The 14176-nt window shown below is 48.9% G+C and overlaps 1 protein-coding gene across 15 annotated transcripts in view; it reads left to right on the forward strand.

Moving 5' to 3' along the window:
- Positions 1-14176, forward strand: part of MSI2 (musashi RNA binding protein 2) — a 529178-nt gene that overhangs the window by 269123 nt on the left and 245879 nt on the right. For all 15 annotated transcript variants that reach the window (XM_063146636.1, XM_063146638.1, XM_063146640.1 and 12 more), the window contains exon 7: positions 7221-7269. In XM_063146636.1, the coding sequence (XP_063002706.1) occupies positions 7221-7269 (49 nt within the window). The remainder of the gene's footprint in view (positions 1-7220; positions 7270-14176) is intronic.

The raw sequence follows: 14176 nt of genomic DNA on the forward strand, positions 1-14176 counted from the left end.
TAATTAGACCTATTCCATGCGCCGTAGCACATGGGTCTCCCATAAAATCCAAAGCACCATGGGTCATAAACAGCAAGTAGGTGTTAACAGGCTGCCAGTGTGATGAAGTGGTGACAATGTCAACCTATGACCAAATGGAACTGAGTTCGAATTCTTATTCAGCCATAAAGTTTCCTTCCATATCCATACTGCTCAGCCTAACCTACCTCACAAGGTTGTTGTGAAGATGAAATGAAGGAGGAGAAACATGTGTGCTGCCTGTTGGGTTGGTTGGTTTTTTTTTTTTTTAAATGCCTCAGTCCTAAATTTATTTTAATATGAGTCCCATCAAATTCAGTGAAACTTATTTCCCTGAAAATGTGTTGGGGATTCCAAGCTGACCTTGTGCCTCTACCAGATTGGCATTATTGTAATTGAACCATCCCACGATAGGGTATGCTCATTTTAAAGAGCACCAATAGGTTGAGAGCTGCTTTTGCACCCTGTCCCTCCACTTCACAGTATGACACTGGGGTGCTCATGTGAAATGCAGGTCGTGTGTGTGTGTGTGTGTGTGTGTTACTCAGTTGTCCCGTGCCAGTGTATATTTTGTGGGTGGTGAGCTGTACATCAGCCCATTTGATTTCTATGTGGAGCCAGTCTGTGGAGTTGCACTGGGGTAGACCCAATTTCAAAGGATGCGTAATAGAAGGAGGGATTCTAGCCCACTTGTCATGGCCGTTGCACCCCTGTCTCTGGGACTGTGCTTTAAAACCATTAAAGTGGTAGTACTGACAGTTTTCCTTTAATGAAAGCCTAGGCAGGACTTTGTCCCAGGGCTGCCGTCAAAGGTAGGCATGGTCAGGCAGTGTCCGGGAGCCCATATCCCAGCAGGGTCCCACTCTCGAGCCCCTCTGCTTCAGCATTGCAACCAGCTTGTTCAACTGCCTCTTGCTCTGGCCCAGACAGTGGAGATGGTGAGAAGGAGGAGCAGAACATACCGCTGCCTAGTTGCTCGCTGGCTCCTCTGCCTGTCAATCAAGCAAGTGGTAGCCATGACGAGAAAGAAGAGGAGGAGCAAGAGCAGATAGTGTGGTGAGAAGGTAGACTCACAGAGGCAGGGTGTCCCAGTGAAGATGTCTTGCTAGGAGCCCTCAAAAACCTGGACCCAACACTGCCATGTTTCAACCTGTTGAAAGGCTCAAGGTGTGGGCAGACTTCAGGCTGGTGGGATCTACATTGTTTTTTGTTTTGTTTTACTAGAACCCCCCCCTCCCGGTCCACCAGCTGGAACCAGGTCCGAAGTGGTAACTTGGTGAGTGTGGCCAGTTGCCTCCTGAACCACACAAGCCACACCCTGGAATGACTTGCATATAAAGATCTCCATCTTGAGTTCCTGCAGGTCAGGGATTCTTACAACCTAGTGTGAGGAGCAGGGGGAACCCTCCCTTTCAGGTTGCCACCATTAAGCATTTGGAAGTAAAAAAATAAAAATAAAAATCCTTGCAGAGCTACTTCAAATCATTCAGCGGCCAATCTCTGCCCTAGTCCATCAAACAAAATTTGAATGATGGACTTCCCAGTGGAGGGTGTGAGGAGCATGGGCCACGGACGGTCCCCCCACCCCCACCCCAAACAACCTGTGCTCTTGCAAATATCTTATTAACCTGTTGATCAAGAAGCCCGAAGTTTGGGGAGTGAGGTCATGCGCCCACTGGCTTGCCGCACTGTCACCTAGGTTACAGCTGGTGGGGAGACAGCTTTGCGTCACGGTGCTTTCCCTTTAGACAAAGCACAGCTCCCTTATCGGCTGAGTTCCTTGCTGTTTGTTACCCTAGCTACAGGAGTAGCTTAAAGCCACTCCGCGAACAAAGGGACTTCAAGGCGGCCACCTTCTGGGATGTCAGGAGCTTCTGGAAACTTTTTGCTGTCATGACGACTGTCATCCCGCTCAGATACATTGGTCTACGTTAGTCGAACCCCATGGCCCCCCAAAGTCATCTGTCGACAGGCTGGAGATGAGAGGGGAGGCTGCTCAAATCTAGATGATAAGCACAGATTGCACAAAATCATGACACATGCACACCAGAAACGTTGCAGGCACAGTCCACTGGACTGTCTCCTGGCCAAGCCCCACTGAGGTGAGAGTGGAACAGGAGTAACTCAAGCCTGGTTCAACCTGCAGCAGAATGAGGAGGCAGAGCCCTACGGAGGTGGTAAAGTAGACAGTGCCATTTTAGACTTTACACTCCCCTGTGTTAAGAACTTCCTGCAAGTAGAAAACTAGCAGAGCAAGGAGTGGGCTGTTTACAACCTTTCTTATGTGCTAGTTGTTGTTTTTTACTTGCAGAGTTGTTGCAAACCCCCCCCCCCCCAATATATCCTGAAATGGTATAGTCCACTTTTCCACTTTGGCATTCCATGACCTTGTTCGGCTGCATCGTTAGACCATTTATTGGGGAACCACTTAAGGGACACATACATAGAGACTCGACCTCAATCAAAGACAAGTGACCACTGCTTCATAGATAGTTTTCCTTGTGGTTCTGTGATCTCTGGTCACTTTGTCCGGAAAGCCTGGTTACACTGTTAGGATCCAGTACGCACATCAGATGGGCCGCGTGGTTCAACTGAGTTGCTTATAAAACTGGCTGGCAAAATTAGTTGGCCACAATACCTAATTGATGGCAGTCGGTCATTGTGGAGTTTTATATACATTATAGGCACTTCAGGGATGAAGAACAAAGAATGAGCTATCCCTCCCCTGCCTACTTCAAATTCAGAGGATCAGATGTTTTGTGGGTCCACAGTTCACCACTTTCTGAGCCTTTCAAGTACCGTTGATGTTCAAGCAAAGTGACTACAAATCTACAGAGCTAAAGAAAACATGACATCTATTCTTTCTTTATCACCTTCCTATTTTTTGAAAAAAAAACAAATCCTTTATTAAATCTCCTTTTGCTTAAGACTATTACAATGACTCGCATCACTTCCAGACAAATTCCTTTGGACATTCCTAAGAGTTCAACCTTATGCCAAAGAAATTTCCTGGATGCTCCACGGGGACAGCATGCCGTGGCAGTGGCATTGGTGGTGGCGGTGGGCGTGGAGGATGTGTTTGAAAAGAATCCAGAGCACTGCTTTATCTCGGCTGAAGAGCAGTGTTGCATCTAGGCGCGGCTGTGCAAATTACATGGAGGTGGACTAAATCATGCAAATAGCAGCGGGACTTGAAAGCCAGTTTTTGTTACACTTGGATACGTTTAGTCAGTCGAGACCCTTCTCTCCTCTGAAGTGGAAATGCCAGAATCAAGGCAAATGTAACCTCTCCCCCCCCCCCCTACGCTCCCCTCTCCCCCCCCCCCCCACAGCCCATCTCCTGTGGCTTTTCAAAGGCCGTTTTGAATACCTTTGTGGCTGAGCAGGTTTCTGCCTTGGACACCCTGTTGGAACCTCTTTTGCTTCAGCAGTTTTGCTCGCAGAAGGTCACGTCCTTAAATTTTCAACGGTGTCTCTCTTCTCTGTTCAATAGTATCTATCTTGTCTTCCCCCAGCTGTCTCAGTAGGTTGGGGAGGGGGGTGGGGGAAATGGCTTCAATTTCAGGAGAGGCTTTTTGCACAAAGAGGCTTTTGATTGGGGCAGTACATATCCGTTGTATTAGGGTTTCGGTTTCCCAAGAGTTGTATTTGTGTGTGTGTGCTTCTTTTTCTGCAGCCGCCTCCCCTGAGATAGGCACAGGTCGGTGGCTCGCCACTCTCCCAGGCGAGGCGAGCGCCTGCTCAGCTGGCCGGGAGTGATCCTGGTTCCCCGCCGGCCTTTCTGCTGTCAGAGCACGGCTTCGAAAGTTCAGCATCTCCTCCTAGCTGAGCGGGAGGGAGCAACAGGGCCTCCGCAGCAGTCTCTGCTCCCAGGTGGGAGGGCTGGATGCCACCCTTCTGGGTACCAGCTGCGGTGAAGATAGGACATCACTTCCTCCCTGAAATAGATGCTCTTTAGACAAAAGTAGCACACCTCTTTGGGATGCATCTGAACCGGCCTATTGAACTGTTTTCTGTCGGCTTGTCTTTCCTCCTTCCTTCCTTCCTTCCTTTATTTATTTATTTATTTATTACATTTTTATACCACCCAATAGCCGAAGCTCTCTGAGCGGTTCACAAAAATTAAAACCATCATAAAACAACCAACAGGTTAAAAACACAAATACAAAATACAGTATAAAAAGCACAACCAGGATAAAACCATGCAGCAAAATTGATATAAGGTTAAAATACAGAGTTAAAACAGTATAATTTAAATTTAAGTTAAAATTAAGTGTTAAAATACTGGGAGAATAAAAAGGTCTTCAGCTGGCGACAAAAGCAGTACAGTGTAGGCGCCAGGCGGACCTCTCTGGGAAGCTCATTCCACAACCAGGGTGCCACAGCAGAGAAAGCCTTCCTCCTAGTAGCCACCTGCCTCACTTCCTTTGGCAGGGGCTCACGGAGAAGGGCCCCTGTAGATGATCTTAAGGTCTGGGTAGGTACATATGGGAGGAGGCGTTCCTTCAAATAACCTGGCCCCAAACCGTTTAGGGCTTTAAATGTCAATACCAGCACTTTGAATCGGGCCTGGACCTGGACTGGCAGCCAATGAAGTTGTAAAAGGACTGGCGTAATGTGGTCTCGCCGGCCAGTCCCTGTTAGTAACCGTGCTGCCCTGTTTTGTACCAGCTGAAGCTTCCGGACTGTTTTCAAAGGCAGCCCCACATATAACGCATTGCAGTAATCCAAACGAGAGGTTATCAGAGCATGGATAACTGTAGCTAAGCTATCTCTGTCCAGATAAGGGCGCAGCTGGTATATCAGCCTAAGCTGATAAAAGGTGCTCTTTGCCACTGAGTCCACCTGTGCCTCAAGTGACAGTTCTGGATCCAAGAACACCCCCAAACTACAGACCCAATCCTTCAGGGGGAGTGCAACCCCGTCCAGGACAGGGCAAACATCACCTCGCCGGACAGATGAACCACCCGCTAACAGTACCTTCCTTCCTCCATCTCCATCTTCCTCCCTGAGCGATTGGCCCAATGTCACCAGGGAGCTTCTGGACTGCGTGGGGGGTTGGACCTCGGCCTCCACTGTCCTAGCCCAACACTATAACCACTGCACCACGTTGCTTTGGATCTTGCAACCCCAATTTCCTGATAGGCATGCCTCTGTTTCTTTTCACGGGTCTTTGGGGGCAAGTCTTATGCTCACCTTGCCCCACCTCCTCCTCCTCCTCCTCTACGTACACAAGCATTCCATTTCTGCCTTTAACTTGTTGGTTGTTTTATGATGGTTTTAATTTTTGTGAACTGCCCAGAGAGCTTCGGCTATTGGGTGGTATAAAAATGTAGTAAATAAATAAATAAATAAATAAATGGGAGTTTTGAAGAACCTTCAGCCAGACATTGTGCATTCTGTGTGGGTGTGTGGGTGTGTATACAAACTACAAGGAAGCAGGGCTTAGCTGTAGAGCAATCAGGAGATGGAGGGCAGCCATGTGACCCAATATTTTTTTAAATTCTTTGGAGGATGAGAAATGTAAAAAAAAAACCACAACCTAGTGAAAAATCAAGGAGTGTCCTACTGGCCTTAATCACAGCCAGTGAGTTCCAGGTGCACACACGGTCACACAACTGCTTGTGCTATATTGCTTTTGTGAGGTTGCCTTGATGCCCTGTCTTTGCCCAGTGTGAATGGACCCAGGCCTCGGAATACCAGATACTAGGACTAATCACCAGGGGAGGGCTGTTGTGTTTGTGCCTTGCTTCTGGGCTTCCTGGAGGCATGTGGCTGGGAGACTTGGCTAGATAGATCGGATGACCACTTATGCATCGCCAAAGAAGAGGACATGGATTTGCATGAGATTCCCCTGTGCTAATTGATACGCAAATTTGGCAGGCGTTACTAACACAGAAACCTATAAATCTGTCTTACTGCCATGGGGAAGACTTGTGACCAAGATGACCCATGTGCCTGCCTGCTCAGTCTGCTGTCCGGGGGCTAACAAGTGGCGATGCGCAAATTCAGAGTCCTTGCTCTCCCAGGCGGACTTGAACCAGACAGCCCTTCAAACAGGGTATTTCCAACTAGAGGACTGTTCTTTATTAATTAGGGCAAATGAGTGCCCTACCGTTGCTAAAGGAACTTCCTAACATATGAAATACGCACAGATCTTTTAAACGGAGGAAGATAGCCAGTATAGTATAATGGATAAGGGACTGGAGTTGAACAGGGGTGATCTGAGTTCCAATTCCGACTCAGCCATGAAGCTCACAAGGGTGGGATCAGCCTAATGTGTACAGCACAGAATTGCTGGAGTAAAACGGAGAAACCCTTGACCACATGGACTCTGTGGATCGCAAGGATGCCCTGTTTTGAGGGCCTTCCTGTTTTTGCTGCTGTCACTTTGAATTGAACTATTTGGCTGGGATGCAAATATAATGCACTAGAATGAAAGAATGATACATTCATTTTGACACCAAGTGAAAACATGGCTTTTTAACCAAGCCTTTGATGGTTAAATTCACTAAGACGGCACATTGTTTTAACTTTTTAAATTGTTTTTACTGCTTTTAAATTATATATTGTTTTAACTTGGTTCATGGTTTAATTTGTTTTTAGCTGTGCATATTTATTGTTTTATACTGTATGCTTTTTATCTGTACGCCGCCCTGAGATCCTCATGATATAGGGCGGGATACAAATGTTTTTAATAAATATAATAAATAAATAATTCACATACATGTAATTGTATGACAGTGTGCGAAGGTCAATGAATATACTGAGACACAACGTTCATAGCCCTTTATGATCCAGAAGGAAAACCTCCCAGAATTTGATATTATCTACACTGAGATCCAGTAAATATGCACTTTGCTGATGTCATGATGTATAAATGCCTTGAATTCTGTCTTGTATTTGGACTCCAAATTGTGTTTGCATATCCAAAGTTCTATAGGTTTCTGATAACACACAGAGGAGAAGACACTTGGGGGGTCAGCATTACTTTGGAAGGAAAGGAACCTCTCGTGCAAGCACTGAGTCATTACTGACTCTTGGAGGGATGCCAGCTTTCGCTGATGCTTTCTTGGCAGGCCGTGGTTCGCCGTTGCCTTCCCCGGCCATTATTACCTTTCCCCTCTCCAGTTGCTTCCTAATTGAATTTTAAGTGTTAGCTTCAAAGATCTCTAAACGAGACGACTTCTTGTGTCTTGCAGGTAGAGGACGCCATGCTTATGTTTGACAAGACCACCAACAGACATAGAGGTAAGGGGGGACATGATCCCCAGGTCTTTCTCATAGTGAATGAGGACTCTTTGGCTTCCCAAGGAGTGTGTATGTGTTGTGGGCTATGGATGGGTCAACGGAAGAGATCAGTTGCTGGATTCCAAAATGCCAAAGTCTGTTGGTTGCTCCCTCAGTAAGGGAAGCACTGCTCTAGCTGTGAATTGTGAATCTTTCTTTCTCGCTGGCGAGTATCCCACAGGGAACAATATTTGGTGTCTGTTGTCCAAAGAGGCTTTCCGAGTCATAACTTTGAGTCATGGCCTTGGTTTTTTGTGATGGTACAGTTGGGCTTTGGGCGAGGATGAAAAGTAAGAGAACAGTTGCTTGGGTTACAAGGTCTCCTTTGCGATATCGTCTGCCTATGACCCAACTTTGACTAAACTTTGGCTTATTAAACCTCGCTGTCGTCTCTCATACATTAGTTCACCAGCAAGGGTGAGAGAGAGAGGGTGATGTAAACCTCACGGGTGTGGCTTACGCATCCCTCATCCTTGTGGACATGCATATATGGCTATTGCAAAAATCTAGACATATAAGATTCTGATGGAACGTTCCTGATGGAACGCCTCTCCCGACATGAACCTACCCGTACACTGCGCTCAACATCTAAGGTCCTCCTCCGAGTGCCTACTCTGAGGGAAGCTCGGAGGATGGCAACAAGGGAGAGGGCCTTTTCAGTGGTGGCCCCCTGATTGTGGAATGATCTCCCCAATGAGGCTCGCCTGGCGCCAGCATTGTTATCTTTTCGGCACCAGGTCAAGACTTTTCTCTTCTCCCAGGCATTTTAACAGCATTTAACAACGTTAAGTTTGTTTTTAATGGACCCCAGAATTGTTGTTTTTAAATGGATACTGTTGTTTTTATACTGTTTTTATGTTTTTGATGGTTTTTAAATTTTGTATACTTTTAATGTTTACCATTTTTAATTGTTGTAAACTGCCCAGAGAGCTTCGGCTGTGGGGCGGTATATAAATATAATTAATTAATTAAATAAATAAATAAATAGGCTTCCTGAGCTTTAAGGCCTCAAGATGGCTAATGTCATGTCAGTTCCAGCAGAGATGCGGGAAGTCTCGTTTTTGCCTGGTTGGGTCTGCAACAAAATGGACACTTTTCCATGTTGAATCTTCACGCTGCTGTGAGAGTTCACATGCATCTCTCCCCCCAACATCCCCCACTGCTGCCATGTGTCACCAGCCCCAGCCTCATTCTTTTCACATCCTGGTCAGTCTGGCCCTCCATCCTTGGAGCTACTTTGCCTTGGTGGCCCTCGAGAAGGTTGTTGTCATTTTGAGTCCCAACAAAGGGACCAAGGAGGAGGAGAGAAGGTTAGGACAGGTCCACACTGCGCCGCCAGAGCTCACATGCGCAGTGGACATCTCTGTAAACTTGCCTCTCCCTCTTGGAACCACGCACACAGCTTTCCTTGAACAGCCTGAAAGCTGCGTGTGGCTCTTGCAAGCAGCAGTCTGATAGATTCCCATGTGTCGTCAGAGCATCCCACATTTGCCAGAACACCACAAAATGCAGAGCATAATGAGGACGCAAGGATGTTGTAAAGAAAGCCACGAAAGCAAAGTGAAGGGAGATCTTTTGCTTTGTGTTCGAAATGAAAGCAAGCGCTCCCCATGTTGGGGGACACTGGAGAGAGCTTTGCTTCTTTCCATAGCCTTATCCGACACGTCTCTGTGGCGGACCAAAATGCCACTGCACACTTGCACCCAAAATTGGTCTGTGTTGCACATGCCATGCCTTTGCTATGCATAAAGGGTTTAATCCCAGCTTCTGGGCTCATGAAATAGGATCCAGCATTGTTGCAGGCTGGCCAAAGAAGTTGTTTTCTGGCCGCCTCGGTTGATTTAAGACCACTGGAAATCATCGGGCTGCGTATGGGATAATGAAGGGTTTATAAGTCAGTGGGATTACTTTTGAAGTCGGAAGACTGCCTGATTTACAGCGGGACCTCGGGATGCGTCTTCGCTCGGATGCAGCTACCAAAAGACGGCTGAAGGGAAGACTCTCGGTTTCATGTTTCTGGGGATGGCGCTTGGGCAGGGTTGGGAACTCTGGGCTTGGAAGCAGCTCTGTGAAATGGAAGCAGGAGGGGGAAGACCGCATGAATAAAATTAAGGGAGTGTCGGCCAAGCCTCTTGCAGGAGGCTTTGGGCCAAGGGCCTCTGCTCTGGAGCTGCCAGTTTGCACGCGCGTCCTTTGCCTTTTTACATCTGCCTTCTCTTGGCCCTCTGGATGAAGCCCTTGGCTCTTGTGCGGAAGCTTGTGTGCGTTCCCCTCCTAAACATTCTCGGGTTTATGGCTGCCTTCGTTCAAAATCCCCGACTGCTCTTCGCCTCTGTTCTTTGGCCTGTTTTCTCCCCTGGAATTTTCAGCATGAAAGCGGCTTGAAGAGCGGGGACGCCTGCCCTGGATAAGGACGACCCGTGGCAGTCTGTGTTTTACATTTGCCGGTTGGCCTTTTTGGCGAGGAATGAGGGTGCTTCCCGAGTGGATTTGAGGCAACTTTCGGGGTGCGGTTGATCCCGCCGAAGGAGCGTGGCCGAGGCTTTCTCCCTTCTGTGGTGTCAGATTCTCAGCGCTTGAACAGGTACAGTTTTCACCGCTCCAGCGCCGACCTGCAGCCATGTGCAACGTTTCTCACACTTGAATCCATTTAAAGCTTGGGTTCCTTATTCCACACACACACACCCCTTTAAATCTGAAAGCCTGACAGCTTGCAAAGACCTAATGAGAAGCTGTTCAGGAGGGAAGCAGCCAAACAGCCCTTGTGTGGTCTCCATGTGCTGTTCCCCGCAGGCAGTGCAAAGGTGACAGGTTTTAGAATGGAAATAGCGAAGGCGCTTTGGTGTCAAATTCTGGGGCTTGATTTTTCTTGTTAAGGGAGCATATATATATATTTTCCAAAAGGATTAATTAATGCCCCTGAGGCAGACTACAGTAACTTCTTGCTGGCACTTTTTCTCACCTGTAGCTTTGTGGAGGTGTGAGCAGAGCCAGTTTACACCTCTTCCCACTCTCTCCCCCCCCCACTCCCCCGGCTCTGGTTGGAGCTTCAGGTTTCACCCTCTGGCGAAGACCGCTAAGGGTGCCGTAGATGGAATGAGGCTGTTGTTGACTTCGCGCTGGACTTCCTGGCAGCTCAGCTCCAGGCAAGCTGCAGCATGCTTGAAAGCTGTGGCCCAGTCGGGAAGTGTGAGGTGGCCTTCCCCTGTGAAGCTGCCTTGGCTGCATTAGGAATTAGATCGGCAGCACCGGGCATCAATGTGGCCATCTTTCTTCCTCGCACCCCCTCCAAAATACAAGCATGGGGCGCCCTCCCTTTTCTTTCGAAGGGCTTGCATATACGTTGAGAAACAAGGGGACACAGCAAGCTGAGCCCTCTTTCTCTTTATCATGCTGAGAATGGGGGGGACTTCAGAGGCAGGTGGGCGGAGGCAGGATGAGAATGGGCGGGGACCTCGGAGGCAGGTGGGCGGAGGCAGGATGAGAATGGGCGGGGACCTCGGAGGCAGGTGGGTGGAGGCAGGATGAGAATGGGCGGGGACCTCGGAGGCAGGTGGGCGGAGGCAGGAGGAGAATGGGCGGGGACCTCGGAGGCAGGTGGGCGGAGGCAGGCTGAGAATGGGCGGGGACCTCGGAGGCAAGTGGGCGGAGGCAGGCTGAGAATGGGCGGGGACCTCCGAGGCAGGTGGGCGGAGGCAGGAGGAGAATGGGGGGGGACCTCGGAGGCAGGTGGGTGGAGGCAGGAGGAGAATGGGGGGGACCTCGAAGGCAGGTGGGTGGAGGCAGGATGAGAATGGGGGGGACCTCGGAGGCAGGTGGGCGGAGGCAGGATGAGAATGGGCGGGGACCTCGGAGGCAGGTGGGCGGAGGCAGGCTGAGAATGGGGGGGACCTTGGAGGCAGGTGGGTGGAGGCAGGCTGAGAATGGGGGGGACCTCGGAGGCAGGTGGGCGGAGGCAGGATGAGAATGGGCGGGGACCTCGGAGGCAGGTGGGCGGAGGCAGGCTGAGAATGGGGGGGACCTTGGAGGCAGGTGGGTGGAGGCAGGATGAGAATGGGGGGGACCTCGAACGCAGGTGGGTGGAGGCAGGATGAGAATAGGTGGGGACCTCCGAGGCAGGTGGGCAGAAGGTAGGCTGGATAGTGGAGCAAGGTTGGCTGGGAGCTAGAAATCTGGAGGCACAGAGGGAGGACCCGGCAAAGAGTTGCCCAGATGCAGGGAACTCCGTGGTCTTAATATCCCTCGGTGGCACCTGATTGGCCCTCCAGCGTCACCTGGCTTGCCAGGCCAGGAGGATCGTGGTGCCTGGTTCCGATTTCTAGCTGGAATGACCCTGCAGGTCCCTCCTTCAACCAGCAGCCCAGGTGGTGGGCAGAGCCACAGGGCTTGCTGTTCTACATCTATGGCATCAAGTGCTCTTACATTTCTGTGGACGCACGTGAGAAGTAGGGCGCTGAAGACTCAGGAAATTGGAAACTTCAGCAGAAGGGTCTTTTTGATTTGGCGTGCGTGTAGGATGCTCAGCAAGGTTGAATGGTCTGCGGTTGGAGATATATTCAAGATGAAAGAGCAGAGGGAGCGGGGAGAAAAGAAAATCTAACACAGTTTAAAAGAATGACTAGTTTTTATTCTCTGTAACTGTGGCAGTGTTTTACCATATGACACACACACACACACACACACAGAGGTCCGTTAGAACCAGCGGGTTGTCCAGAAGCCACTTGATAGTTCTGAGGTGCATGTGATCTGAAACGTTGGCCCTATTTGCATCTTCATGGCGGGGGAAACAAGCCACCGTGGCTAAAACAGCCCATGGATTCTGGCTGGCTTGTTAACCAAGGCAACAAGCTAGCCTTGGCAGGTTCGCATTTATTTATTTATTTATTGCATTTATATACCGCCCCATAGCCGAAGCTCTCTGGGCGGTTTACAGAAACGACACACTGCAAACTGTACTGGTGAGAGTAGTTATGCAAATGCCCCCAACATGCGCAGCGAGGGAAATAAGCCCTTGCGTGTGTGTGTGTGTGCAAAAATGGTACTTCTGAATTTAATCCTGACACTTTCTTCAGTGCTGTTCCCTCCAGTTTGCACCACATGGAGCTGATGTTTCCGTGGGCCTTCTTGGTGACTGCATCCAAGCTCTAGAACCCGTGGCCAGGCTGGGGTACGGGAAGGGTCCAGCAAGCCTATTTTCATTGACCTTCTACTGGCAGGCAAAGACATATTTTTTTAGACAGGCCTTTGGCCTATAAGGCGACTTGTTAGTTGTTAGTTTTGTTGTAACTTTATTCTGCATAGCCAAAGGCCTTTGTAAACCTCACCTCCATCCGTGCCATAAATTAGAAACGTCTGAAATAAAATGTACGTTGAGAGCATACATAAACGCCTATTATAAGTAAGCTGATTTGTAAATATGTTGACGTCGGTTTGAACTGGTTGTTTTTATTGGTTTTCTTGATGCTTTGCTTTTATGTTGCTGTTGTTTTTACTTTGTATCTTATTGCTGTTCAATTGTGTTTCCTAATATATTTTTTGTAGCTGTACTATTGACATTAGCTGCCTTCAGCACGACACAAATGGCGGAAAGGCACGGTACAATTCCCCCCCCCCCCAAACAAATAAAACGAAACAAATGTTTGCAGCTTGGCCGAGAGCCAACAAATGGTCAAACTGCAGATCAAAGCCTTTAACAATCCAGGATAGTAGGGTAAAGGAGCATCTGGGACAGAAAGAACTTGCAGAAGGCCCCAGTGCCGGCACACTTTTCGTACTGGCCTGTTGCATAGATCCCACTCGAGGCCTTGGCCACTTTGAAACCAGTCTGCAAGTTTGTGCCTGCACAGCCAGTGCTGTGTCGGATCGAGGTTCAAATCTCTGGCTCTTTGCAGAATCTGGGATGCCTTCGCAATGAATCTTCGTGGCACACGTCCAGCTCACCTGGTTCGCAAGTGATGCACCTGCCAGGGGAGCGCAGGCCTATCTATATATGTACTCCCAGAGGGTCCGGCAATTGAGCTGCATGATCTCTGGCTGACCTGCCCCGTATATCAGAGTCTTTGCAGTGTTGCCTCTGGTTGGCTTCGTATACAACACAGGTCAGCTGAAGCCCACGGAGGTCAATTACCTGACCAGGAGAGCATCGGTTTACACCGGTGATCAGATTGCGTTGTAACCTGAGTGTTACCTCTGTTCTGCTTTGTGGGGAGGAGGCACGTATTTTCCAGCGGTGGCGCTGGAGTGGGGGGCGAGGGGGCTGAAACGGTGTCCTATTCTGGGCTCAGGCACCCGGGCAGACTGCCTGAAGTCAAAGGGCATGATGTGCTTCAAAGCTTGTGTTGTGGCACCAAGGGCCTAGTTCTCACTGAGGTGAGGCAATCCTGGGGTGGGGGTGGGGGGAGCTGCAACACTTCAGACTGCAGCTGGGGGCTCACATAATGGAATACTCGTACCCTGCCCCCCCACTCACCCATTGTCTTTCTTTCTCTGCACATAGACATCTAGTGTATTAGGTAACCTGGCCTTCTCCCTGACGTGCTAGATTTCTATGTGCAAGGAGTTATATTTATTTAGTATGAAGGAGCATTCCACCATGTGGTCTGAAATGCTACAGTACAGGTGTTAATAGATTAACTCCATCTCAGTGAGAACTGAGCCTAAGACATGCATTATGACATCTAGTGTATTAGGTAACCTGGCCTTCTCCCTGATGTGCTAGATTTCTATGTGCAAGGAGTTATATTTATTTAGTATGAAGGAGCATTCCACCATGTGGCCTGAAATGCTACAGCACAGGTGTTAATAGATTAACTCCATCTCAGTGAGAACTGAGCCTAAGACATGCATTGTTTTAATAACAGTTATCTCT

Source organism: Elgaria multicarinata, chromosome 22, assembly GCF_023053635.1.
Source record: "Elgaria multicarinata webbii isolate HBS135686 ecotype San Diego chromosome 22, rElgMul1.1.pri, whole genome shotgun sequence".
Lineage (NCBI taxonomy): Eukaryota > Metazoa > Chordata > Lepidosauria > Squamata > Anguidae > Elgaria > Elgaria multicarinata.